Below are 27,076 nucleotides of genomic sequence, written 5' to 3'. Positions count from 1 at the left end.
CCATTTGAATTTTGGGGTTATCTGAAATTCTTTTTGACTCACCTTTTACTGTTGAAAAATTTCATAAGTTATGACTGATCCCTTTCCTAGTAACTATATTTCAGTAAATGTAATTACTGTCTAAAAGTTGGATACTAGTAACCCATGGGCTTAATCTAGTAACGAAGATATTTTAACAGAGTTAAAAGCGATTCTTGTATTAGTGCTTTTAGACAGGTCATTCTCTCTCCAGTTGGCTGTAGTCCCCATCACTCTCTATTATCTCATAGCTGACCTGCTTCATTCACATGCATTACCTGCTTGACCCTTGTTCATGTGAATGTTTAATCCTTGAATGAAACTATTCTTTAATGATTTAGCCTCTTTGTAGTGTGTCAAGATCATCATTGTGAGCGTTACTAGCTTTCTGCGTACTGCACTTACAGAGGTGAAAAGTAAAGATCATGAGATTGTATTCTTGCTATTTAGAAATTCACAGATTTATAAACAGAAGAAAATATTGGATACTGAGTGGAGAAACTGAGACCAAGATCAGGTAAATAACTTACCTGAGGACACAGACAAATTGTAACGACAGGTGTGTGACCAGAGCCCAGATTCTTGGCTGTTTGTATTATTTTTGCTATACTATATTGCCTCTCTATTTATTTCTCCTAAAAGCAGAATAGGACAGGAGGGGTATTTTTTAAAAGGTTTTTTACTAGCTGCTTTTGTGGCTTACCATATTGTACAGCGTATATTAATAGATGTGAGAACTTCAGGTCCTTACCAGCAAGTAAAATAATGTGGTGAGAGGAAAGATAAGAAATTAGGTATCAGGAACTAAAACTTTTAAGTCTGACTCTGTCCGTAACTTGAGACCTAGGTCCAGTCCCTTAGATGCTCAGAGCCTTACTGTCTTACCTGGCAGGTAATAGCTATTTGGTATTATTGTTGTTGTTTTTATTGTAATCACTCACATTACACTGTATCTAAAAATCAAGAGACTACTGTGGTATATTCAGAGAGTGGAATATTATATATGGGGATAAAAAGACATGGAAAACCAATATGTATTACTAAGTGAAAGAAGCCAGTTTGTAAAAGCTACTTACTGTATGATTGCAACAGATGACATTCTGGAAAAGCCTAAATTATGGAGACAGTAAAATGATCAGTGGATGCCAAGGGTTGAGGGGTGGAGAGTTAGAGCACAGAGGATTTTTAGGGCAGTGGAACTATTCCATATGATATTACAGTAGTGGATGCATGTTATTGTATGTTTGTCAAAACTCATAGAATGTGCAGCATTAAGAGTGAGCGCTAAACCTTCCTACACTGTTGGAGAGAATGTAAATTGGTGCAGCCGCTATGGTGAACAGAAGGGTGGTTTCTCAAAAAACTAAAAATAGAGCTACCATTGTTCAATAGCTCAGTGATGTCCGACTCTTTGTGACCCCATGGACTGCAGCACACCAGGCTTCTCTGTTCTTCACCATCTTCCAGAGCTTGTTCAAACCCTTGTATATCGAGTTGGTGATGCCATCCAACCATCTCATTCTCTGTCGTCTCCTCCTCCTGCCTTCTATCTTTCCCAGCATCAGGGTCTTTTCTCATGAGTCGGCTCTTCGCATCAGGTGGCCAAAGTATTGGAGCTTCAGCTGTAGCATCAGTCCTTCCAATGAATATTCAGGATTGATTTCCTTTAGGATTGACTGGTTTGATCTCCTTGCAGTCCAAAGGTCTTTCAAGAGTCTCCTCCAAGACCACAGTTCAGAAGCATCAGTTCTTTGGCATTCAGCCTTCTTTATGGTCTAACTCTCACATCCATACATGACCACTGGAAAAACCATAGCTTTGACTAGGTGGACTTTTGTTGGCAAAGTAATGTCTCTGCTTTTTAATATGCTGTCTAGGTTTGTCATAGCTTTTCTTCCAGGGAGCAAGTGTCTTTTAATTTCATGGCTATAGTTACCGTCTTCAGTGATTTTACCGTCTTCAGTGATTTTGGATCCCAAGAAAATAAAGTCTGTCACTGTTTCCATTGTTTCCCCATCTATTTGCCATGAAGTGATGGGACCAGAATGCCGTGATCTTTGTTTTTTGAATGTTGAGTTTTAAGCCAGCTTTTCACTCTCCTCTTTCACCTTCATCAAGAGGTTCTTTAGTTCTTCTTCACTTTCTGCCATAAGGGTGGTGTCATGTGCATATCTGAGGTTTTTTCATATTTCTCCCGGCAATCTTGAGCTTCATGCAGCCCAGCATTTCGCATGATGTACTCTGGATGTAAGTTAAATAAGCAGGGTGACAATATACAGCCTTGATGTACTTTTTTTCCAATTCAGAACCAGTTTGTTGTCCCATGTCCAATTCTAACTGTTGATTCTTGACCTGCATGCAGGTTTCTCAGGAGGCAGGTAAGGTGGTCTGGTATTCCATCTCTATAAGAATTTTCCTCAGTTTGTTTTGATCCACACAGGCTTTAGATTAGTCAATGAAGCAGAAGTAGATGTTTTTCTGGAATTCTCTTGCTTTTCTTGTGATCCAACGGATGTCGGCAGTTTGATCTCTGCTTCATTCTGCCTTTTCTAACTCCAGCTTGAATATCTGGAAGTTCACGGTTCATGCACTGTTGAAGCCTAGCTTGGAGAATTTTGAGCATTTCTTTGCCAGCGTGTGAAATGAGTGCAGTTGTACAGTAGTTTGAACATTCTTTGGCATGGCCCTTCTTTGGGATTGGAATGAAAACTACCTATGAATGGAATGAGAGTTACCATATGATTCAACATCCCACTCCTGGAGAAAACTCTGATCTGAAAAGATGCTTGCACCCCATGTTCATAGCAGCCCTGTTTACAGTGTCCAGACAGACATGGAAGTATGTAAATGTCCACTGACAGATGAGTGGGTAAAGGAGATGTGGTGTGTATGTGTGTGTGTGTGTGTGTATACACAGTAGAATAATACCCATGTTCATAGCAGCCCTGTTTACAGTGTCCAGACAGACATGGAAGCAGTGTAAATGCCCACTGACAGATGAGTGGATAAAGGCGATGTGGTGTGTGTGTGTGCGTGTGTGTGTGTGTGTGTATACACACAGTAGAATAATACCCATGTTCATAGCAGCCCTGTTTACAGTATCCAGAAAGACATGGAAGCATGTAAATGCCCACTGACAGATGAGTGGATAAAGGCGATGTGGTGTGTGTGTGTGTGTGTGTGTGTGTGTGTGTGTGTGTGTGTGTGTGTGTGTGTGTGTGTGTGTATACACACAGTAGAATAATACCCATGTTCATAGCAGCACTGTTTACAGTATCCAAACAGACATGGAAGCAGTGTACATGCCAGCTGACAGATGAGTGGATAAAGGCGATGTGGTGTGTGTGTGTGTGTGTGTATACACACAGTAGAATAATACCCATGTTCATAGCAGCCCTGTTTACAGTATCCAGAAAGACATGGAAGCATGTAAATGCCCACTGACAGATGAGTGGATAAAGGAGATGTGGTGTGTGTGTGTGTGTGTGTGTGTGTGTATACACACAGTAGAATAATACCCATGTTCATAGCAGTACTGTTTACAGTATCCAAACAGACATGGAAGCAGTGTACATGCCAGCTGACAGATGAGTGGATAAAGGAGATGTGGTGTGTGTGTGTGTGTATGTGTGTGTGTGTGTGTGTGTGTGTACACACAGTAGAATAATACCCATGTTCATAGCAGTACTGTTTACAGTGTCCAGACAGACATGGAAGCAGTGTAAATGCCCACTGACAGATGAGTGGATAAAGGCGATGTGGTGTGTGTGTGTGCGTGTGTGTGTGTGTGTATACACACAGTAGAATAATACCCATGTTCATAGCAGTACTGTTTACAGTATCCAAACAGACATGGAAGCAGTGTACATGCCAGCTGACAGATGAGTGGATAAAGGAGATGTGGTTTGTATATATATATATACACAGTAGAATAATACTCAGCCATAAAAAAAATAATATATGATTTCCAGCAACTTGGATGGACCTAGAAATTATCATACTAAGTGAAGTCAGTCAGAGAAAGAGAGATATATGATATCAGTTGTATGTGGAATCTAAAATATGATACAAATGAACTTATTTACAAAACAAACAGACTCACAGACATAGAAAACAAATTTATGATTACCAAAGGGGAAGAGGCAGGGATAAATTAGAGTTTGAGATCAGTAGATACAGACTACTATATATAAAATAGATGAACAACAAGGTCCTACTGTAGAGCACAGGTAACTGCAGTCAGTATCTTATAATAACCTATAATGGAAAAGATATGTATATATAACTGAACTACTCTGCTATACACCAGACACTAACACAACGTTGTAAGTCAACTATACTTCAATTTTAATAAAAAGAGTGAACTCTGGTGTAAGCTGTGGATTTGGGGTGATAATGATGTATCAGTATAGGTTCATCAGTTTTAACAAATGTACCATTCTGATGGGACTGTTGATATAGGAGGCTATGGGTGGGGGAGCAGGTAATACATGGGAATTCTCTGTATTTTTCACTCAGTTTTACTGTGAAGTTAAAATTGCCTTAAAAAATTAAGTCTGTCATAGATACAGAGTGGTTACCAGTGGGAGGAGGGAAGAGGAAGGGGCAGTACAGGGGTAGGAATTAAGAGGTACAAACTATTAGGTAGAAAATAAGCTGCAAGGATGTATTGTACAGCACAGGGAAGATAGCACATATTTTATAATAACTGTAAATGGAATATACTCTCTAAAAATTGTGAACCACTATATTGTACACCTGTAACATATAATATTGTGTATCAAGTATACTTTAGTAAAAAATTCAATAAATTAAAAAAATATAAAGCAGATGACAATAAGAAATTAAGTCTATTTAAAGAAAAATAAAGGGAGACTTCCTTGGCAGTCCAGTGGTTAAAAAATTGTATTTTCATATCCAACTTGTCAGGCCCTTCCACTGCTGGGTGCGAGGGTTCCCTCCCTCACCAGGGAACTAAGATCCCACAAGCTGCATGGTGCAACCAAAAAAGGCTAAAAAATAAAATCAAACAACAACAGCAAAAACAAACCAAGAGACACGTGTTCAGTGAAGTGTGCTCCTCTCTTTTGACCCTCACTGTTTTGTTGGATGTGGAGACTGGAGAACAGTATGGTAAACAGTGAGCTACACCTTCAGGACTAAGGAGTGTACTAAAAGAAGATAAAACAACAAATCATTTTTACTGTGGCCACACTGTCTTTTCTAAAAATTAGAGCTATTGCTTCCGTGTGTGTGTGTGTGTGTGTAAAGACTTTAAATACTTGTGTAGAGATTTGTGGATTGGATTTAGTAATATAGCCTGTCAAAAATGTTTTTCTTCACACTTAAGATTTAATACAAATTAAAATTTCTTAACGGAATGCTTTGTTCATGCTTTTCTCCTGTATTGCTAAATCTCTCTTTCTAATTAAAATTTCTAGTATTGACCGTTTAAAACACAGAACAACCAAACCTGCTCTGAAATTCTGAAAGATGAGTTCAGGCTTCTTCTGTTCCTGCTGCAGAAAACTCAGACTAAATACAGAGTAATGCAAATCACCCTTTGTCACGTGTCTTGTAAGATCCAATCCCTTGAAGTCAACTATCCCTCATCTTGGCAGCCTACGTAGGTGATGGAATTGCTTCCTCTGTTGTTTTATGCAGGGTCTTGTCAGAAAGTATATTTAAAAACTGTTCATTTTTCCCTTTAAGTGATTATAATAAATACTTAGTGATAAAATACTGAAGCTGAACACTTTGAAATTAAGAGATATTCATTCATTTGGAATCTTTTAATCTGTGTGTTTATGCTATTATGGTAGATGATAAAAAAATATGTTATTCAAGTTGTACTTCCATTAAATACTTACCAATACAAAATATCAGTGTTTAGTGATTTATAAGCCCTACTTTTGTTTCAATGTAAGGAAAGCATTACATTTCATCAAATATTTTATACCTGATATATCCTGCCTGACACAGTATATTATTCTAATACTCTTCTCTTTTTATCTCATTTAAGAAAAAAGCTGCAAAACTGAGGATGGTTAAAAGATATCCTCATCTTTGGGACTGATTGATCCATGACTCAGTACCCGTATTCTGCTCAGAATTTGGTTAGATAGCCTGTTATGTTTACCTCTCCTAGAATCTGATTCTGTCGTATGTTTCTGTGAAAAAAAGGCTTCCTGCATTATCTCAAATTGCACCCAGGGCTTGAGTCACCAAAACAGTCTGTTTTATCTGAGCAGTATTCTGTAAAATAATAGAGGTTTTTGGTTTTGTTCTTCCTTTTCCCTCCCCCCATTTTAGGATCATTATTGTGCTTAAATTGTATTTTCATATCCAACTTGTCAGGGACAGCTACTGTGCAGCCATTTCCAATCATATTTCTTTTGTGAGGGAGAACTATAGCAGCTTCAGGGCAGAGCAGTGAGAGGATTTCTGTAGTGTATGGGACAACTCTGGCTTTAACAAGGCAGTGCTGCCTTTAAAGTTGTGGGGTAGAGCCGTGAAATGATGAAGGACAGGCTGGTGGTACGTGCAGGTTTGTAACAGATAGTTTCAGAGGGCCATGCATTTTACTGAACTGAAGCTTAATTTACAAATTAATAGCCTCTATGTCATATCTCACTGTGGTACAAACACAATGATTCAGGTACTTTTTTTTATATCAGCAAGCAGCTAAATTGTACAGATTATAAATGGTTCTTATGGTTTTTTTCTACTGTTCTCATTATTTTATCTAGGGTCTTTGCTGGGTCAGGTTACATTTAAATTGGACATCTATTTTATGTATTCAGAATATGGCCCCGAACCACTAATAGAGGTAAAAGAATCTGGGCTGTACTAGATTTCTGCACAGGAAAATATTCTGTACTGTATTTGATTTCTGAGATAAAAAGGCAACAGGTAACATTCTCTTTCTGAATCCTGTACTTTGGTGATTCTCATTTTTTAAGAAAATAACATAGTTTGAACAAACATAAAATGTTTGGGTAGATGTTAAAAATAAAATGATTGAAAGATAATTGACATTGAAAAGAAAAATCACATTTAATTAGCTTTTGCTCTCAGCTAAAAACTCATACTAGAGAAATTGTATTATTCATTGGTTATCATCTCTGCTTTTCACATTGCCCTTGACGATTTCCTAAGCACTCTCCACCATTTATTCATTTGATCCTCAGCATTTTTCTGGAGCAGGCAGGACAGTATAACTTAGTACTTCAAAGAAGCATAGAGAACCGAAGTGCAAGCTAACTGGGTTCTGATTTTGGCTTCCTTCCTCTTTTATTATGGATAAATTTATTATAACTACCATTCCCCCAGCATGCAGTGCTCTTTTTTAGTCTCTCTCTTTGTTGATACTGTTTTGTCCCAGCATCTGGGTACGTTACATATGGAAACACTGTAGTTTCCACGGATTGTTTTCTCTTGAGTAAACAGCTACACTCTTTCTTGTTTGATGCAAATTAAAGATAAGTTCTCAGGTTCTTATTAGAAGGGTTCATAGATTTAAACAAAGTTTGACTATAGCTGTCTTGGCAGTCTTTTATAGTCCTACATAAGGAGTTGGGGGAAGGTAGGGTTGAGTTTACCTATTAGAGCGTGAATGAACTATAATAAGAAAAAAGTAAACTGCATTTCAATCAGGCTGTCAAATAAAAGATCTAATCCCCAATGGAAATGGGATATAAATCCCATTGATATGAATAAAAGGTTTAATCTCCTGTGGGGATGAATGTAAAATCTATTGATGTAAATATCTGTGTGTGTGTGTGTGTGTGTGTGTGTGTGTGTGTTGAAGGAAGAGTAAACCCCAAAGAATATTTTTTTAATTAAAAAAAGCCAAAGTCTAATCATTATCATGACATATGCATTCTCTACCATCTGTTAAGCATCCATGTAGAGAATTTTGAACTTTATGGGAAAAAAACCCTGATAATTCCAACTGCTGCTGTTCCTTAATTCATCCGAATTGTAGTGTAAAAATTCTGTGACACCTTGCAGAACTGTAAAATATCTATGTTCCCAACTCTCTAAGACCAAACAAATTCTCTTTAGTAGACAACATACCCAGTTCACATATTAGATGAGGTGTAGATACTATGCGGCCAAACAGGTAGTGTTTTTCAAGAATATATTCCTTTTAAAAAAGGCTTTTAGGGTTAAATGCTATTTGTCTAATTCTAATGCTGAAACTGAATGTCGGAGTGTTTGGGGGGAAAACCTCCTAGTGCCTTACAAAATGAATGAAATGTAATTGTTTTTATCTAAGTATATATGAGGATTTAAGTATGTGTGTGTATTTTATCTATCCATCTATCATCTATCTATCTATATATATATATATATATATTTTTTTTTTTTTTTTTGGCTGATTACTGGATCTTGGTTTACAGTTTACTGGATCTTGGTTCCACAACCAGGGATTGAACCTGGGTCCCAGTGGTGAAAGCCTGAGTCCTAACCACTGGACCACCAAGGAATCCCCCTAAGTATATTTTTATAAATGCTGCCTCCAATATTCCTCCTTCTGCTCCCCTGTCAGAATTCTGTCCTGTGTGTCTCCCCTAAACATTCCCTCGAATAACTTCAGTGTATATCTTCCCATTAAATTTGTTTTAACATTAAGAAGGAACTTATTTTGAGTTTATTGCTGCTTTTCCATTTTTTTGTTGTTGTTGTTGTTCATAAAATGGTGGTATCGTCACTTAATTTTCTATTTCCTTTAAATAACATGTAGCTTTTACTCTGGATTGTAATTTTGTCATTGATGTTATGCCAGTAACATACCCTGTTCTTTAGAGAATAATTACATGGCAGCATTCTGAAGACTCATCTGATCTTTCTTACCTTTTCATTGTTGTTGAATATTGGTGTTGCTTATAAATACAGTTGATTAATTCTCAGTTGGACAGTAGAAAGGGGTTTTTTAATCCTCTTTTCTCTTTCTAAATTCTGATTTTATTAACAAATGTAAATTTCTCTGTTAGTTTTTCTGCACACAAAAAATTTAGTATTCTGTTTTCATTTGTGCAGTTGGTAAGTCTGAAGACCTGGAAAGTATTTTCATTGCATTTTAGGTATGAAGATGGGTAAAAATTTTTCTTGACTTTCTGGATTTGTGAAAAGTCACATGCCTCCATCAGTTTTTGGTATGAAGGGGCAGGGTTATATTTCCTGATTGTGTGGTTGATCATGGAGGAAAAAAGACAAAGTTTTAAGGCAAATGCTGTGTAAGAAGATGTTTGAGTGGTGTGGCCCTCTCATAACTGTTGCACGAACAGGTAATGCTGAGTGGAACACAAGCGAGCTGAGTGACTGTGTGGAAAAACAGAACCTTGAAGCACAGTGTCCAGTTGTGGAGGGCAAGGCTTGTGTCTGGAGTTACTCTTGAGTGAAGCTTTCTGAAACTTGTGTGAGGGTTTGATGGGAATAAATTGGTGGCTTGAGTGGAAGAGTAGGCTGTTCTTCCACCATTCCATCTCCCTTCTGTATTGACAAAGGTCGTGGCACTTGGAATGATTGACTTACATAGCAGAAAAATGAACCCGATTTTCTGTTGAATTGAGCCTGTAAACGTCTCTGTTTTTCTTTGGGGTCTGTCTTGCTGTTGTGTGAACACGTTGATAGTATTGCTGAATGTCACAGTATTTTCACAGTGACTACCTGTCTCAGAAACTGTACCTTCATGTGTCAGGGACTTTGAACCCTTCTGCCTGAACAAGCCCTGATGAAACCTAGTGATGCGAATGTCAAGGGAATCGGAGGCTTGGAATCACATGCTGGATTTATGGAGCACTTCCTGACAGATGAATTGAAGGGGGCAGTACTAGCCATTCTGGATGTCTGGCACACCGGCCTGTTGTTTATAGAAAATATATTAAGGAGAGAAGATAACAAATTGTTAACTTTTTCTCTCTCCTTTCTGCCTTCATTCTTTCCAGCTTTTCCTTTTTCAATTCTTTTGTTCCTCCTCTCCCCCTCCTTTTTAGCTCTCATTAACTTGTTTTTTGTCGTTGTTCAGTTGCTGAGTAGTATCCAACTCTTTTCAACCCCATGAACTGCAGCACGACAGACTTCCCTGCCCTTCACTATCTCCTGGAGTTTGCTCAAATTCATGTCCACTGAGTCGGTGGTGCTATCTAACCATCTCATCCTCTGCTGTCCCCTTCTTTGGCCTTCAGTCTTTCCCAGCATTTAATGAGTGACGAATAGCCAGTTTGTGAGACTTCGCATTTTCTCGAATCTTCAGGATAATGTTCCAAGATAATTAGCAATGTTTAAGTTGAATATATGTGAATAACATTGAAAATACCTAGTTGCTTATGCCAGTATAACCTTCATCCATGACCAGCAGAAGTCATGATTTCTTTGTTTAAAACATACAATAGCAAGAGTATATAGGCTCACTAGCTGTGAAGATGAGAGACTACTTACTTAAGAATTTTGTTTGACACCACAAACAAACTACGTAGCTGTATTTCCTTACTGCCACCCAGAACTGGTACAGGCCTAGATCAGGATCTTACTGGAGTTAATGTGATTATCGTTATTTGCCAGAGCTACAAGACTGAACTAGAACAAGCCTGGATGTGGAACCTAGAAGAGCCAACTACTGCAGAGGGCAGCTCTCCTTTATTAGCTGGTCCTAAAAAGAGTGTACCAGAGTCTCTGTGCTCATGAGGAAGGAGCACCTCCACTCCGGAACTCACCTAACTGTAGATCATTGGTTTTCAAAATGCAGTGAATAGGAGTTTAATTGATGTAAAGAATCAACCTGAACCTTGATTTAAAAAAAGAAAATCCGTAGACATGCACAACTATATGCTGGATATTCTTCTCATCTTCTGGTGAACACAGCAAGCACTGCCGGGGCAATGCATTTCTGAGCGGCTCTCTGAAATATGCTAGTGCCTTCTTTCAAAGGAAGCATTACACAGCTCATATGATCTGACCTGTGTCCAGTCTGCATAGCTCTCTCTTTTTCCTTTTTTTCCCCTCTTCTCAAGGACTAGTAAGTTTGCAGGTATTATGATCCCATCTCCCTCCCCTCTTTGTTTCAGGCCCCGGGGGAGGAACAGTTGTGAATGCCTGGTGACTCACTGACTCCCACGGTCCTGATTCTGGTTCTGATTGGTCCTCACCTTGCTCTAGCCATATGGCTGCAGAGTACTCTAGCCTGCGTCCCTTTCTTGTTCTTTCCCCTACTGTTCCCTTCTGTTGTACAAAACACGAGGAGTGGGTTCCGAGCTTTGTCTCTTCCTTCTAGTTTAACCCAGTTAGGCAGTAAGTGGAAGAGCACAGTGTATTTCCCAAGGATGGCTGGAGAGGAGAAAAACACCCTTTCCTTTTGCGCCTGGTATAGTAATGATTTAGTTTCTGGTGCTGTTTTTGTTCAAAGTATATTTTTTGGCAGATATCACATTTATGTTTGTATTGTTTCTCCTCCTCCCCCTGATTTGAGCTGGGAGGTTTGTTTTTGTTTGGTAAAGATTCTCTAGTCCCTTTCTTTGGCTGTCGGTGCTGCACTTTTAACAGTTTGTTAATATATTTAATTAATGCTGATTAATATGTTGGGGAGGGGGACTGAAAGCAGCTCTAAATAATTATTTAATTGTTACAGGTCTAACTGTTTTGGCAGTCACCAAGTAATAAAATCTACACGTGATGCTCAGAATTATCCATAGCACCACTGCTGTTGCTCCCCTTTTCTTAAACTATATCCATTCCATTACTCTGCCTTCTATATTTGAGAAATAGGATTTTGAAGACTTGAAAGTTATTTTTATAAGAATTTTATATTTTTATTAATTTGCATTTTTCGTATTCTGCAGATGGTTTCTGGAACTACTTTGAACTGTGCATCTTTCTTTTTTCTTTTTAATATTTAACTTCTCAGAGAGGCAGTGCTAGCAGAGTGTAAAGTATAGCCTACTTTCCCTTCACCAGCCTTTATATGATATTTTCATTACCTAAAAAGAATCATTAAAAAAAAAAAATTTTTTTTTTTTGGTCAAGAATGTATTTTGTATTGGCTTAACATTAAAAAAAAATCCATCTTGTAAATATCTTAATGTTCAAATAGGTTAAGCACATAACCTGCAGGTTTGGCTTCTTTAGAGAGTATTGTGTAGTGAAGTTGGTTAGAGTCATAAACAGGAATGTGAAAATCAGCCTGGTCCTTATGGTTTCACTTAACCCCTCATTTAACGATCTTTATTTACTTCTTCTTCTCTATTTAAAAACTGTGTTAGAAAGTAGCAGTCTGCTTTTGTCAGAAGTAACAAACCTCAGCTGGTGAACTCATCTCAAAAGTGTAAATGAGGAGTGCTGCATATTAGACTTTCTTCCAGCCATTAGAGCAGGAGAGTCAGAGCCCAAGTCAGGCCCCAAGTGGTTCGTGTCCTTTCTCTGAGCCATTTGCCAGTCTTCAGTTCCACCGCTCCGCACATCAGGTGAAGAGACATTCACTTAGCCACGTAGTTCTTGATGCAAAGTTTAGTTGCAAACAAAGTTAAGTCTGTGCCTGTGTGGAGCGTAACTTTGTTGAAATGTAGTATTATAGTAATGACGGTTTCTGAACATACCATTTTCTTTGATTTCAATAAAGACGGGAAAAAATTATTTAAAAATTTTATCCCATTTACTCAAAACCCTACTCTGCCTAAACAAAATTTTCATAATCCTGTTAAATGAGTTACCTGTTTCAGTGTTGAAAGTGTCTGTTGTATATATCACATAGTGTTGGGATCAAGGTTTCTTAAAGTCTGTTTAATGTTTTAAACTGGGGTACATACATGATGTTTGCTTAATTAATAAAAATTAGTATGACTGGTATCTATGTTATCAGATGCAAAAGAAAACAAATGACCAACAGTGTACAGCACTAATAATTCTGAGTACTTTACATGAGGCATTTTGGTACTTGTAAGAGTCTTAAGGTTATTGTTAATTACCTCATTTTACAGAACAGGAAATTGAAGCACAGATAGGTTATGTGACTTGACCAATGTCATAGAACTGGTAAGTAGCAGAACTGAAATTTGAATTGAGGCAGTGTGTCTCCAGAGTCTTGTATTTACTGCTACTTTACGCTGTCCTTCCAGCCGGGCACACCAGGGGATAGTAGTCAAGGAGTCCCAGCTCTGGTATGTGCCCTCCCTTGGCTTTTCTTCTCGTGTGTGGCTCAGCTTCCCTTTATATATCAAGTGTTTCTCATGCCATGGGTTTCTTCTCAGTTGTTTTATCTGTTGTCTAAATTTTAGATGTAACAAGTTTTAGATTTATCTGGTTCCAGAAAAGTTGTCAGGGGTGTATAATTGCTGCCTATTTCTCTACAGCTGATAGAACAATATTCTAATAGATTTTATTCTTTTTTGTCCTCATTTGGTAGAAAAGAGTAGTTGAACAGCTACGGAAGAACCTAATAGTAAAGCAAGAACAACCAGACAAGTTCCAAATACAGCCATTGCCACAATCGGAAAACAAACTGCAAACGGCGCAGCAGCAGCCACTCCAGCCGCTCCCGCAGCAGCAGCAGTACCACCACCACGCCCAGCCGGCTGCGTCCTCCCCCAGCCTGACTGCCTCCCAGGTGCGCGTGGGCGGGGCGCCCCGGGCTCCGTGCCGGGGCTGGGTTGTCCGTGGTCACGGAGAGCTAGGTCCAGTTTCAGCCTGTACTAACAGCGGAACTAGCGCTAAACAAAAGGTTTTCTGGTTACTTTCTTATACTGTATCTGGGATAACAATCACTTGAAATTCATTGGCACAAAGAAATAACATTACCAAGGAGTGAAAGTTAAAATGATTTCCCATGTGTCCAAAGAAGGGGAAAAGGTAATCAAAGAAATATCACGTCTCTGTATTAGAGCAGAATTAAAGTCTTATTTTGAATTTCCGAAAGTGTTTATTTACACTTGTTCTAAATGTCTCTGTGACTTAACATCAGGAATTGTTTTTCTGGAATGCTTAGCAGTTGGTGTGGAAATAGTCCAGGATCAATGCCCATGGGACCAGTAGAAAGAGGCATTTAGAAGGTGATATATTTCATAGAAATGAAATATTCACTTCCAAGATCATATTCATCTCATAAGAGAATATGTATTTGTTCTCATACAGTGAAGGAAATCTGAAATGGAAGCTACCAGTCAAAAATAGCGTTAAGGAGTGGAAAGCTTAAGAACATTATAATTGGTGTAGCTGTGCAAATAAATGATTTTACTGAAAAAGCATTTTTACTGTCACATAATGTAAGGATGTTAAGGCATTCAAGACACACAGAAAGGATGTATTTAGGAATGATTCAATTAAGAGAAGTAATCAAGCTTGATCTCCACACTCTTACATGTAGTGTGGGCATACCTTTTAAAAGGGGACTCTTCAACAGTGGCTCTTGGTCTTTGGAGGTCACAGACTCCTCTAAGACTCTGTAGAGCCATGGATTCCCTCCCCGGAAAAATACACATTCACACCTAATACAGTCGTTTTTACACCTGGTTTCAAGGACTTTGGGATTTTCTGAAACTTAAGCATGGACACTGCTCACCCACCAACACCATCTCCACCATATCTTAACATGTAGAGCAAAACATTATAGTTTACTTGGTTAGTCACTATTTATGTACATTGGACTAGTTCATATACAATATTTTGCAAATGCAAAAAAACACTTATAAAAATGCTGAAGATTACTGAGGGCAGTTAGCGTTTAATGGAGGTTATATTATAACGCTATACCGGCACTCCCCTAAGTGCTCCACACGCGCAGTGTGCACAGTCCTCACTCCAGCCCCCCAGGACAGTATTATTGTTATTATCTTTGACTTCTAGAGAAGAAAACTAAGGCACAGAGAAATTAGTAATTGCCTAAAATCATGTAAGTGTTATGTGGTGGAGCAAAGATTTGAACCCAGATATTCTGACTGAAAGATCTGTCCATTTGCTACTCTAAACTGCTATACGGTGTCCAAAAGAGAAATACTGACATTGTATAAAATGCCAAAGAAGGAAGAATGAAGACTCCCGATTGTAAATCAGGTAGCTAGAGTGGCCTGCATCATTTTTACCCTGATCTCCAAGGCTATTTGGAAATGAGGCATTCAAACTGACTTTAAAACCCCCCTGACCAGGACTTGTATTTCTTCTAAAAGGTTGCCTATCAGTTTACTTCTTTTGGAGTTTTTAACAGAGTTGGATTGGTTGTTCTCTTTCCAAAGTACAGTTTGATCAGAAAGTGTTCACATGGAAGAAGTTTGGTAGAATTCATTGTTTCCTGGTAGTAGGAGTTTTCTCTATTAATCCATGGAAACTTTTTCTTCAAGTACCATTCCATATTGCACAAATCAGAGGAAATACTTACGTAATACTTAAACAATAGCTATTCCCTTCCCTGGTAATCCGAGTTCTGTGATAGTTTGGGATGGCAATAGTAAGGGGCCTTGGGCTAGTCCCAAAACAGTGGCGCCTCCATCTGGTAGCCCACCTCATGATTTAACTGATTTAGCTAAGCTTGTTTTATATTGCTTTTTTTTTTTAATGATAAAAGCCAAAAGATCTTTAAGTTTGGGGGTTTTGTTTTTATACTAAACTGTCCATCATTATTTATCAGGTGCTCCTTATATGCTAGCTTTTAGTATACAGAGAGGTAGTAATGTCTTAGCAACTGAACAACAACAATGTCCCTGCCTAGAATCTGGTAAACTATGATAATTATTTTCATTAATTATACAAATATTTATTGAGTCTCTACTATATGCAAGCCCTGTGCTGGGCACTGGAGAGGACAGATTCACAAATAAGCCAGGGTTTCTGTCTTCAAGAACTTAAAAAATTAGAAGAGAGGAAGATGTAAACAGCTAACAAGAAAAAAATGAAAACACCAATGAGGAGCTGTGAAAATACCAGAGGACAGTAATATTGACCAGAGGGTTCAGACAGTGCTTCATAAAGAAGGTAGCTTTTGATCAGGGCCTCGACAGATAAGAGAGTTCAGTGACGGAGCAGAGGGGAAAGAGCGTCACAGTGCTGAGAACAGTGTGAACAAAAGTATGGACAGAAAGGAAACGTGTGCCTTGGGAATAGCAGGGAGGCTGATGTGGCTGGAGCTTGGATTCCAGGAAGTGGTGGAGAGGGAGATAGAGCCAGGAAATAGGAAGAGGCTAGCTTGTGGAAGCTCTCCAACGTGTGGCAGAACTTTGGGGGTTTTTGGCAGTCATAGGGAGTCATTAAAGGTTCATGAGGTCAGGGACAAATGGGAAGTTTAATATGTGGCGTATACTAAATGTTTCAGTCCAGAAAGGATTTGCTATAAATTTAGCGATCTGTGTGAGCAAGGAGGAGACTCGAGGAAGAGCAAGCATTTTATTCTAAGTTGGGTGATTAGCATGTACCAAGGCTAGGGAGAGGGAGGGAGGGGGAAGGAAACCAGTTCCCGTTACTTAGCTAATTCCAACTCATGTTTGTATGTATATTTTGAAAATTTTCCAATCTACAGAAAACAATGAAAGAACAGTTGAACACAGGTGTACTCTTCAACTTATATTCACAACTCTATAATTTTAAATGAATACAGGTGTAAAGAAACATGCAATTAATAAAACCAAACAGAAATAAACCCTTATAGACAGAAGGGAGTGGAATTCTACTGATAGCTGTCCAAGTGTACAACAGTTACCTTCCATTCACAACTAAACCAACAATCTGAAATAGATGTGGAAGTTAATTAGAGCCCATAGTAATAATCCCTCTAAGTTCTGATTTGTACATTGGAGCCTGTCTTTTTAAATTCACTACCTTATGCTTTGTAGCCACTAGCCACATGTGACTGTAAAAAACCAATAACTTAGCAAAAAAGTAAAAAGATTTTGCTGTTAGTACTTCTTGCCATGTATTTTCTGCATTAACTTCTAGTTCATGCAGTTTTGGTTTTGTCCGTAAAGAACCCCTTCATGAAACTGGGAAAACTTCTGTCATCTCTTGAAAGAGATCATACTTGGACCACATCAACCAGTCAAGGACTAATCACAGCTTCCATAAAAATCACTTTCTTTGTTTTGGGGCACCTTTCCTCTCTGTGTCTTCTCTTCCTCCTGCCAGAACAACTCAGAGGTTTTCATTAGGTTTGGATATAAAAATTTTAGATTCTCTTTGTCATCTAAACTCAGAACTCCAGGATCGGTTTGTGTTCCCTAGTACTTAGAATAGAATAAGCACCGGACCAGGAGTAAAGAGCCAACTAGTACCTGTGGGAATACCTGGTGTCAGTAAATGGTTAGCAAATATATTCATCGAAAGCTTTTCATCAGAACATACAGTACTAGATCTTGTGCCTTTATGTACAAAGAGAGTTATGTAGCTGCTAGAAGACATGGAGTGAAATTAGCTACAACTAAATATTTCTAAAGTAGAATAAAAATGCTAACATGTGAACACACTTGTTAGAATCCAGTGCTTTTTAGTGTTGCAGTTAATGGTAAGTATATAATTCAGGTTAGTTTGAGGTTTTACTCACTTTTTAAGAATAATTATTCAGAAAATTGATAATGACTTAACCTGAACCAAGCATATTTCAAACAGAAGTATATTGACTCTCTTTTAAAGTAGTAAAACATGCACAAATGTTTTTAAAATCCATGGCAGTGAGTTCTGCCGATTATAGCTTTCCTTCCACAACTCGTGGTGGTACCAGGATTGAATGCCATCTGGTGTGACTTGCTCACCACTTCAAAAGTTCTGTGTATTTAAACGTTTTAAATTGAAAGATAGAACTAATATCACACTGGATTAAAAACAGATATTAAGATAGCTGGTAATACAAAGTCAGTCCTTGCTGCTATACTGCTGTAACATTTCTGATGATAAATAGCATTTCGCTTTTATTTGGTTTTCATCACTGATAGGCATTGGCTGGCCTGCTACCTCCCAAGATAAAATAATCATCATCAGTGTTTCCCCTTTTACTCCCATTTCACACTGGAGAGGACAGTGGCAAGGAAACTAAGCCATCCTGTGTCATTGACTAAGGGAAGAGGAAACATTGGGTGCTTTTGATTGTAGGCGTCAATAAGGATCACTAATTATTCTCAGTATGGGATAGATGAGGTCAGCTTATTACCTTTTTTGGCTAAAAAATGGGTGTTAAAAAGTTAGATAATACATGCAAGTGTATTGTCATGCAAGTGTTTATGGCAGAAAAATTACTTAGAACCAAATGACTTAATACACAAGAACTCACATAAACACTGAAATAGAAATTCACAAAGGAATTTGTTCAGATCTGTTTCAGGGAGAGTGGGGTCCTTTACCCTCGTTGAGGGCAACACTTGTCCAAAGAACTTTTCTGTAGTGTTGAAAACTCCACTGGCCAGTTTGGTAGCCTTTAGTCACATGTCAGAGAAGGCAATGGCACCCCACTCCAGTACTCGTGCCTGGAAAATCCCATGGACAGAGGAGCCTGGTAGGCTGCAGTCCATGGGGTCACGGAAAGTCGGATGCAACTGAGCGACTTCACTTTCACTTTTCACTTTCCTGCATTGGAGAAGGAAATGGCAACCTACTCCAGTGTTCTTGCCTGGAGAATCCCAGGGACTGGGGAGCCTGGTGGGCTGCCGTCTATGGGGTCGCACAGAGTCGGACACGACTGAAGCGACTTAGCAGCAGCAGCAGCAGTCACATGTAGCTATAAATACTTTCAGTGTGGCTAGTTGACTGAGGAACTGATATTTTAATTTGTATCTTGTTTTAATTAAATTTGAATACCCACATGTGGCTATTAGCTATGAAACTGAACAGGGCAAGTATAGAGTAAGAAGAAAAAGATGAAATTTGATAATATTAAAATGAGAACCAACAAGTTAGACCAGGTATATTTTCATGTTTCTGAAACATCTCTATATTGAGTGACTAGTAGCATTCGATAGATGTATATGCCGTGAAATGAGATTGTTTGTATTTTTGTCTTTTGTAGCTGGCTCCTTTAATTATGCTAATAGAAAAATTTAGAAAAATACAGCTCCAAAGCTGCAGTAGTGCTTGTGGCGCATCAGCAAAGTCCTCTTACCTTAGTTCAGACTCTGATCTATCAGACTTTCTGAAACTCAGGTGTTTGTTTCCACCCCATCGCCTTTTTCTGGGTCTTTAATCACTTCTGCAGCAGTCCTCCAGAGAAAAGATTGTTGGTAGTGACTCATATCCCTTTGTTATCAAGAGCTGGTATTTACTATACTAGTTGGGTAATAGGTTTCGTTATCTAGAATTGGGGATTTACTGCCTTTGAGGCAACAACTGGACTAATTCTCATGTGAGTTTCCTTTCTTCCTCTCCAAGGTGACACTCAAAAGAATTAAAAGACATTGACTGTCCTTTTATCCCAGCCTTTGTGTCACAGAAGGCAGATAACCAGAATTATATGATAAGTTTCTTCATGTTGATGAGGTTGTAACAGTTAAAGAGATGGTGTGTACCTCATTGATTTGCAACTTTTACAAAGTTTAAATTGAGAGCAAGCAAAAATAAAAAAACCCAGAAGAAAGAGTTACACTCATATCCTCTTACCTGTAAACCCACTCCTTTCCTTGTTGAAAATCTTGTGGCCATATTATCTTGCAGTTATTACTATAAACAGACTTGAAGCTAAATTTGAGAACTCTGGCAAACTTGACATTGTTTGCCCTGTAGTAAGAACTGTGCTCTGTGTACACAAAAGAAATGTTATACCAAAAAGCTTGACTGATTATGAGAACCATTGCTTTGTTTTCTTCTGGAGGTTAGCATTTTGTTTAGTGGGATGACACTTCAGTGTCCTAATATCTGTTCTCCATGTCTCCTAGAAGACTGTAACTACAGCTTCTATGATTACCACAAAGACACTACCTCTCGTCTTGAAAGCAGCAACTGCGACAATGCCTGCCTCTGTTGTGGGCCAGAGACCTACCATTGCTATGGTGACCGCCATCAACAGTCAGAAGGCTGTGCTCAGCACTGATGTGCAGAACACACCAGTCAACCTCCAGACGTCTAGTAAGGTCACTGGGCCTGGGGCAGAGGCTGTCCAAATTGTGGCAAAAAACACAGTCACTCTGGTAAGCCAGCAGCTGCTACTCATGTGTGCCCGCATGAGAGGGTTCAGGATATGCATTTGTAGAGTTATATCCATGTGATGCTCCTGCTGGATTTTTCAGTCTCCATCAGTCTTCTTCCATACCAAATTCGCCTTTGGGACTGACGAGGGAATATGACATTCCTGCTATTTATAGGGGCTTCCCTGGTGGCTCAGACAGTAAAGAATATACTTGCAATGCAGAAGATCTGGGTTCAGTCCCTGGGTTGGGAAGATCCCCTGAGGAGGGCATGGCAACCCACTGTAGTATTTGAGGCTTCCCTGGTGGCTCACACACTAAAGAGTCTGCAGTGCGGGAGGCCCAGGTTCGATCCCTTGGTTGGGCAGATCCCGTGGAGAAGGAAATGGAAACCCACTCTAGTATTCTTGCCTGGAAAATCCCATGGACCGAGGAGCCTGGCAGGCTGCAGTTAATGGGGTTGTGAAGAGTTGGACACGACTGAGCGACTAACACACACACACTGTCTATTTAAATAACTGTAGAGGTTACCTGACACCAGGGATGGCCAAAATTTGACTTGACTTAAAGGGGGAAAGTGTGCTTCACAGAGGCATTTGCGTGGTTTCATGTATCTCTCCCTCCGTCCTATTCACAGTCCTCCCGGTGAGACTTGAGTGCTCTGGTGCTATACTACTAATTCAGGAGAAATGCCCTGCTCAATTTTTTTAGTTCACTCTTCCTTGAAATTGCACTCAGGAAGTACTGGAGTTAGTTGGGGCACTTTAAAAATGTTTAAGAAACTCACAAATAACAGTGTCCATTCCAGGGTCCATCAGAAAAAAAAGACCTCTGGAAGGAAGAAGTTCTTGAACAAAAATTGTTCTTGAGATTTCTAGGGTAAAACCATCTAAAAACCAATGTTTTCAGAATATATCCAAATTGCAGTTTAAAGGTCCTTTCTTAAAGTGGAAGCTAAGGGCTCTTGATGGCTTTCAAATAATGACCAGTGGTGAGTGAAGCTAGAGGGCCTTAAAGGGAAGCTCTGCTTCTTACCCAGGAATCTTTAGGGAAGCAGCCAAATAACTCAGCCAGATGCTGAGAGTTAGAGAATTCTCTGTAGGAAGAAAGCCATTCACTGTTAGGTAAAACTCGTATATTAGGAAAAAGCCCATATGTCCAGGCTGCAAGTTTGATTTTACTTTGGAATCAGTGTTGACTTTTAAAATACACAAGTGCAAGAGTTCTTGAATGTCAAAGGAAATCGTCTGAGATTGCTGAGTCTGTTATGTTCTACATTAGAGGTGTAAGAAAACACACGTTCACTTTATGGGGCAAAACATACAAGCAGAAGAATAAGGAAGCTTCTTAAGGTGATGTGAATTCGGATGGTTAATTCTCCAGTGAAAGCTTGTAGAAAATGTTGTCTGATGGGGAGAGTAGTGATGCTGAAAATCCTTTAAGAATACCGAGCATTAGCACTATGTACAATAGCCAGGACAACGGAAGCAACCTAGATGTCCATCAACATGTGAATGGATAAAGAAGATGTGGTATATGTATACAATAGAATATTACTCAGCCATAAAAAGAAACAGAATTGAGTCATTTGTAGTGATGTGGATGGACCTAGCATCTGTCATACAGAGTGAAGTAAGTCAGAAAGAGAAAAATATCACATATTAACGCATATATATGGAATCTAGAAAAATGGTACCAGTGAACCTATTTGCAGGGTAGGAATAGAGACACAGATGTAGAGAATGGACATGTGGACACAGGAAGGAGAGGGTGGGGTGAATTGGAAGAGTAGCATTGACGTGTATACACTACCATATGTAAAATAAAGAGCTAGTGGGAAGCTGGCCGTATAGCACAGGGAGCTCAGCTCCGTGCCCTGTGATGACCTTGAGGGGTGGGAGGGAAGCTCAGGAGAGAGGGGATATATGTATACGTGTAGCTGGTTCAATTTGTTGTATAGCAGAAACGAACACACGTTGTAAAGCAATTATACTCAAAAAAAAAAAAGATGCCTAGCTTTTATTTTATATTGAATAATTATTTTCTCCTCTGATTTGTCTTTCTCACTTTTTTTAGCAGGTTCAGGCAACACCTCCTCAGCCCATCAAAGTACCACAATTTATCCCCCCTCCTAGACTCACTCCACGTCCAAACTTTCTTCCACAGGTGAGTAAATCAGTGACAAGCCCAGTGATGGGTTAGGTGAGACAAAAATCCTTGTGGACCCTTTCGAAGCAGCCTATAATGTACTTGTCAATTGAGCTGTATTCAGATCCCACTTAGCAAAAGATTCTAGCTGCAGATCCCTATACCATGAAGAAGCCTTTTTTTTTTCACTGCACCACACAGTATGTGGGATCTTAGTTCCCCGACCAGGGTTCGAACCCATGCCTGTTGCAGTGGAAGTACAGAGTCTTAACCACTGGATCACCAGGAAAGTCCCCCAGAAGAAGCTTATGTTATCATCAGGGGTTTTTTTAGTAGTGACAAAAGGCTGTAGCAGTATGGAAAGGGAAATTGTCCTAAGTTTAAAATAATTAAGATAGCACCATTTTCAACCTTATGACATTGACTTACTGGAAGAATTTAGCCAGAACTGCCTGCCAGTGGGGAAGAAATGCAGTTCTCACTTCTCTCCCCCCCAACCCCAAACCCCATATGCTGAGGAGAGTAGGGAGGGACAGTAGCAACCCAACTAGTAGAAAGCATTCTGTTCTCTGGAAAGTGATGGCACTGAGCATTATACTGAAACACGAAGTCTTGCTAATGAACATTTAGACTAGGAAGCTATACAGGGAACTTTCTACTCAGACCCAAGCAACACTGCCCATATTCTCGTGAGAGCATTCTTCCAGCAATGGGGCTGAACTCACCGTTCTCATGACAGACTACCAGGATTGTCCCAGTGTGGACTTTGACGGGGAGTTGACTTGCCTAGTAGAAAGACTGGGTATTTCTATCTGAGGCCTCAGCTTTCAGACAAAGAGAGAAGAGAAAGGAAGTGTGTGGTCAGTGGCCATTAGTGATTTCTGAATTGCCTTGGGGAGCGGGATGGGCACTGCTAATATGAGATAAATCAATAATTTATCAGGTAAATCCTTAATGCTGTAGGTATCAAAAGGTCCCTAAGAACTATGGATATGAGAGTTTCAAGATAGTTCTCAGCCTCATGCAGCTTCCGACACATGTACGGCAATCACTGTGTCCACTGATGCTTTCAAACTGTGGTGCTGGAGAAGACTCCTGAGAGACCCTTGGACAGCAAGGAGATCAAATTAGCCAATCCTAAAGGCAATCAACCCTGAATATTCATTGGAGGACTGATGCTACAGCTGAAGCTCCCATACTTTGGCCACCTGATGCGAAAAGCCGGCTCATTGGAAAAGACCCTGATGCTGGGAAGGACTGAGGGCAGGAGGAGAAGGGGGTGACGGAGGATGAGATGGTTGGATGGCATCACTGACTCAGTGGATGTGAGTTTGAGCAAGCTCCAGGAGGTGGTGAAGGACAGGGAAGCCTGGCGTGCTGCAGTCCACGGGGTTGCAAAGAGTTGGACACAGCTGAGCAACTGAACAATCATTGGAAGTACCGTGTAGTCTGCGAACACATGAGGAGGACACCCAGCTCATCCTTGGAATATTACAGAAAGTTTCCTTGAAGAGCTGACATTCAAGCTTAGGCCTAAAGTCCTAATGATGTTAGTTTGACATAGTTATGGAGGAGGAATAAAAATGTCCTGGGCAGAAAGAGGAACATGTATGCAAGTCCACAATGGCGAGAGACACGTAGGCTTAAGGAACCAAAGGAAATTTGATGTGGCTGAGCATGTGGTCCACGTGGCTGACTCAGGCTAGAGTAAGGTGAGGATGGAGAAGCCCATGGGCCAGTGCCTTTGGAACCTTGGAGGCTATATAGGAATTGGGCCTTACCTAGGAACAGTGAGGTCCATTAAATTATTCTCAAACAAGTACTTGGCATGATTATATTTTTGTTTTAGAAAATTCCCTCTTAACACTATGTAGAGAATGGATTGGTGATTGTCTAGACTGTGGCAGGAAAAACCGTTTGGACAGTGTCAACAATAATAGCTAATGTTTAGAGAATCTTGCTATGTGCCACTTACTGCAGTAGGCATTTTACATGGGTTACCTATTTTAATCCTCACAACAACTCTGTGAAAGTAGGTGGTGTTTATTTTTAGATAAGAATCTAAGGTTTAGTCTGTTTTTCAAAGGGTGGGTCATGACCCATTAGTAGACTGTGAAATCAATTTGATGGACTGTAACCAGAGTTTTTAAGTAAAATGAAGAAAACAGAATAGGAAATGTTAAGAGTATGTAGCACATAAGTATTGTTTCATGAGTTTTCTTTTAAATAGATGTATAGATAAATGTCTATGTCTATGTCTAGATAAATGTCTATGTTTACAGTGTAAAGCATATTTCCTATTATATATTTGTAGCACACACTATAGGGTTGTCTTAGATGCAGCTAAGTATTAAGACTCACAAGACTGTCAAGGGCCACTCTCTGCACCAGTCCACTTGGAATGATATAGGACAGAAACTAGCACTTGCCAGCAAGATAGCATCAGGCATTTTTCTTCAGTAGGAGTCCCTACAGGCGTCCATACAACAGTCTCTGTGGCTGTCCAGGGACTGCTCAGGTACAGGCAAACAAGGTCTTCATCAGGACAGTGGGAGAGCCTCCCTGGCACAGAAACCTTATGCCTCTCAGGAGCCCAGTGTATCTTGCAACAATTCATAGGTATGGCTTTCAAGGTCCCCGCAGTGGACAGGCCCAGTTACAAGAGTCACCCCATTTTAGGAAGCCCAAAACATGATGTCTGATCTTTTTTTTTACAAAAAAGCAAATTATAGCAAATTTCTGTCTATGCTTTTTGCAAGTAATGGAAATAGTAGATTTGATTTAACAAAAGAGGTCATTTTTACCATAAACAGTGTTTCTACTAACATAGTTGGCATTCGTCTGTTATCAGGCTTCCAGGGGTATACAGCTAGAGTTGGAGTTAACTTAAGGTCAACTTCTTATGTATAAGGAGAAAGGATTTTGCCTCCAGGTCACAATTTAGAAAGTTTAAAAATACTGGCTTATAGAGATCAGGTATGTTACCTTAGGTTACACAGCTAACTAGTAAGTAGTAGAACCAGGATTTGAACCCAGGCAAGCATAATCCCATGTTTTTAATCACAGTTTTCTGCCACTGTTTCAGTAAAATGACACAGCTAGAGTAGTGGCAATGAGGATAGAAAAGTAGACATATTTTTGAGAAGGATTTAGGAAGCAGAGGTAGAGTGGAAGCATTAGGAATGATTCTGAAGTTTTTTGTTTTGTTTTGTTTTAGTAAGAAAGGGGTGTTTACTGAGGTAGTGATTATAAGAAGAAGAAAGGATTGGAAGTTGATGAGTTTTAGACATGTTGATTTTGAACTTCTTGTGAAATTTCCAAGTAGAGATGTATAATAGAGAGATGAACAAATGATTCTGAAGTTCAGGAAATGTCTGGTCCTAAGATCCAAGTATGGAAGTCTTCAGTATGGAGATAGTAACTGAAGCCGTAGGATGTGTGAGAATTCCCAGGAGGAGTGGGGGCATTGGGAAGTAAAGGGGTTCCAGGACAAAACTCTGAGGAATAGTTATATTTTGGATTAAGCAGAGGTAGAGGAAGCCACGAGGGAGACTTAGAGAAGGACTGGTTGAGAACTGGAGGACTGGAGTTAGAGGACCAGAGATGAGCGGGAACTGAAGCTGTGGGTATGAAGAAATTTAGAATGTGGGTTCAGGGCATTGGCAGTGTTATTACCATTACTGGGCACACGTTCTGGGTGGTACCAGTCTCTGGATTAGGCATCTGACCTCAGCCTGAAGAGGTGGCATGGTATAGGAGGGGGAGCTATGGTTTGGAATCAGAAAATCTACATTCTAGGGTAGCATCTAGATCCTCTTAAGAGCTGATGCATCTCTGTAATATTATATATCCTGAGATCTATAGAATTGATAATTCTAAAGTGGCTGTCAATAAATACTTATACTGAATACCATTTCACATATATAGTGTAGAAGATCTGGCAGTGTCTAAAAGCTTATAGGACTTGAGAAGTTTAAGTAATACGATAATTGTTCTTTCTTTCTCCATAGGTTCGACCCAAGCCTGTGGCCCAGAATAACATTCCTATTGCCCCAGCACCTCCTCCCATGCTTGCAGCTCCTCAGCTTATCCAGAGGCCCGTCATGTTGACCAAGTTCACCCCCACGACCCTCCCTACCTCCCAGAATTCTATCCACCCCGTCCGTGTCGTCAATGGGCAGACTGCAACCATAGCCAAAACGTTCCCCATGGCCCAGCTCACCAGCATTGTGATAGCTACTCCAGGGACCAGACTCGCTGGACCTCAGACTGTACAGCTTAGCAAGCCAAGCCTTGAAAAACAGGTACAGGTACAGGATGGACCTGCTTTGGGCAGTAGCTTTGCCATTGAGGCCGGGCAGTCTCTAAGGGGTCTTTATCTTCTCAAAGGCTCTTTATCTCAGCACGATTGCTAGTTGCTTATCAGGAGATAATTTATCCACAGTACAAAAGGGCCATTCTTACTGAAGAAAGCTGGGGTTGCTTTACTCACCTTCTCCTTGTAGGTGGATTCTGATTCTTGTGTAAGTGAGCTCCCCCTGCTGGTTCAGAAGCAGAAATTCACAGACGAGTTCTGCTGCCCTCAGTCAGGAAGCACCGATAAGGAAGTAAACAGAAAATGCTGTGTTCCTTTCCGCCCAGTGAGAATCCAGATGAGGATATCACTATAAAAGCAGGAAGAATAAACAAGGAAAAGAATTTCATTACAAAGATTTTCCCTGGCTATTACAGACAATGAGCAGCCAATGAAAAATTAAAATTTCTAAAATGTGTTCTTTTAACTCTAGAGGTTACAGACATTTTAGCTCAAATATTGAAGCTTTCAT

At 39.7% G+C, this 27,076-nt stretch overlaps 1 protein-coding gene and 1 long non-coding RNA gene across 51 annotated transcripts in view; both read left to right on the top strand.

The window, feature by feature from the left end:
* PHF21A (PHD finger protein 21A) overlaps window positions 1–27,076 on the top strand; it is a 188,934-nt gene that overhangs the window by 132,005 nt on the left and 29,853 nt on the right. For 18 of the 50 annotated variants that reach the window (XM_081538381.1, XM_081538349.1, XM_081538383.1 and 15 more), the window contains 4 exons: window positions 13,421–13,621; window positions 19,854–20,105; window positions 22,179–22,268; window positions 26,261–26,554. In XM_081538381.1, coding sequence (XP_081394507.1) covers window positions 13,421–13,621; window positions 19,854–20,105; window positions 22,179–22,268; window positions 26,261–26,554 — 837 coding nt within the window. Of the gene's footprint in view, window positions 1–13,420; window positions 13,622–19,853; window positions 20,106–22,178; window positions 22,269–26,260; window positions 26,561–27,076 lie in introns of all 50 variants that reach the window. The other 32 variants (XM_081538382.1, XM_081538361.1, XM_081538387.1 and 29 more) reach the window with 5 other exon arrangements.
* Window positions 788–5,043, top strand: LOC145527441 (uncharacterized). Its single transcript, XR_014069754.1, has 2 exons — window positions 788–3,186; window positions 3,349–5,043. It is a non-coding gene; the product is annotated as an uncharacterized LOC145527441 (long non-coding RNA).

The sequence above is a fragment of the Giraffa tippelskirchi genome, chromosome 11, assembly GCF_054371585.1.
Source record: "Giraffa tippelskirchi isolate mGirTip1 chromosome 11, T2T-mGirTip1v1.2.pri, whole genome shotgun sequence".
Taxonomy (NCBI): Eukaryota; Metazoa; Chordata; class Mammalia; order Artiodactyla; family Giraffidae; genus Giraffa; species Giraffa tippelskirchi.
Note: the sequence above shows the minus strand (reverse complement) of the source record. Positions and strands in the feature narration are given on the sequence as shown.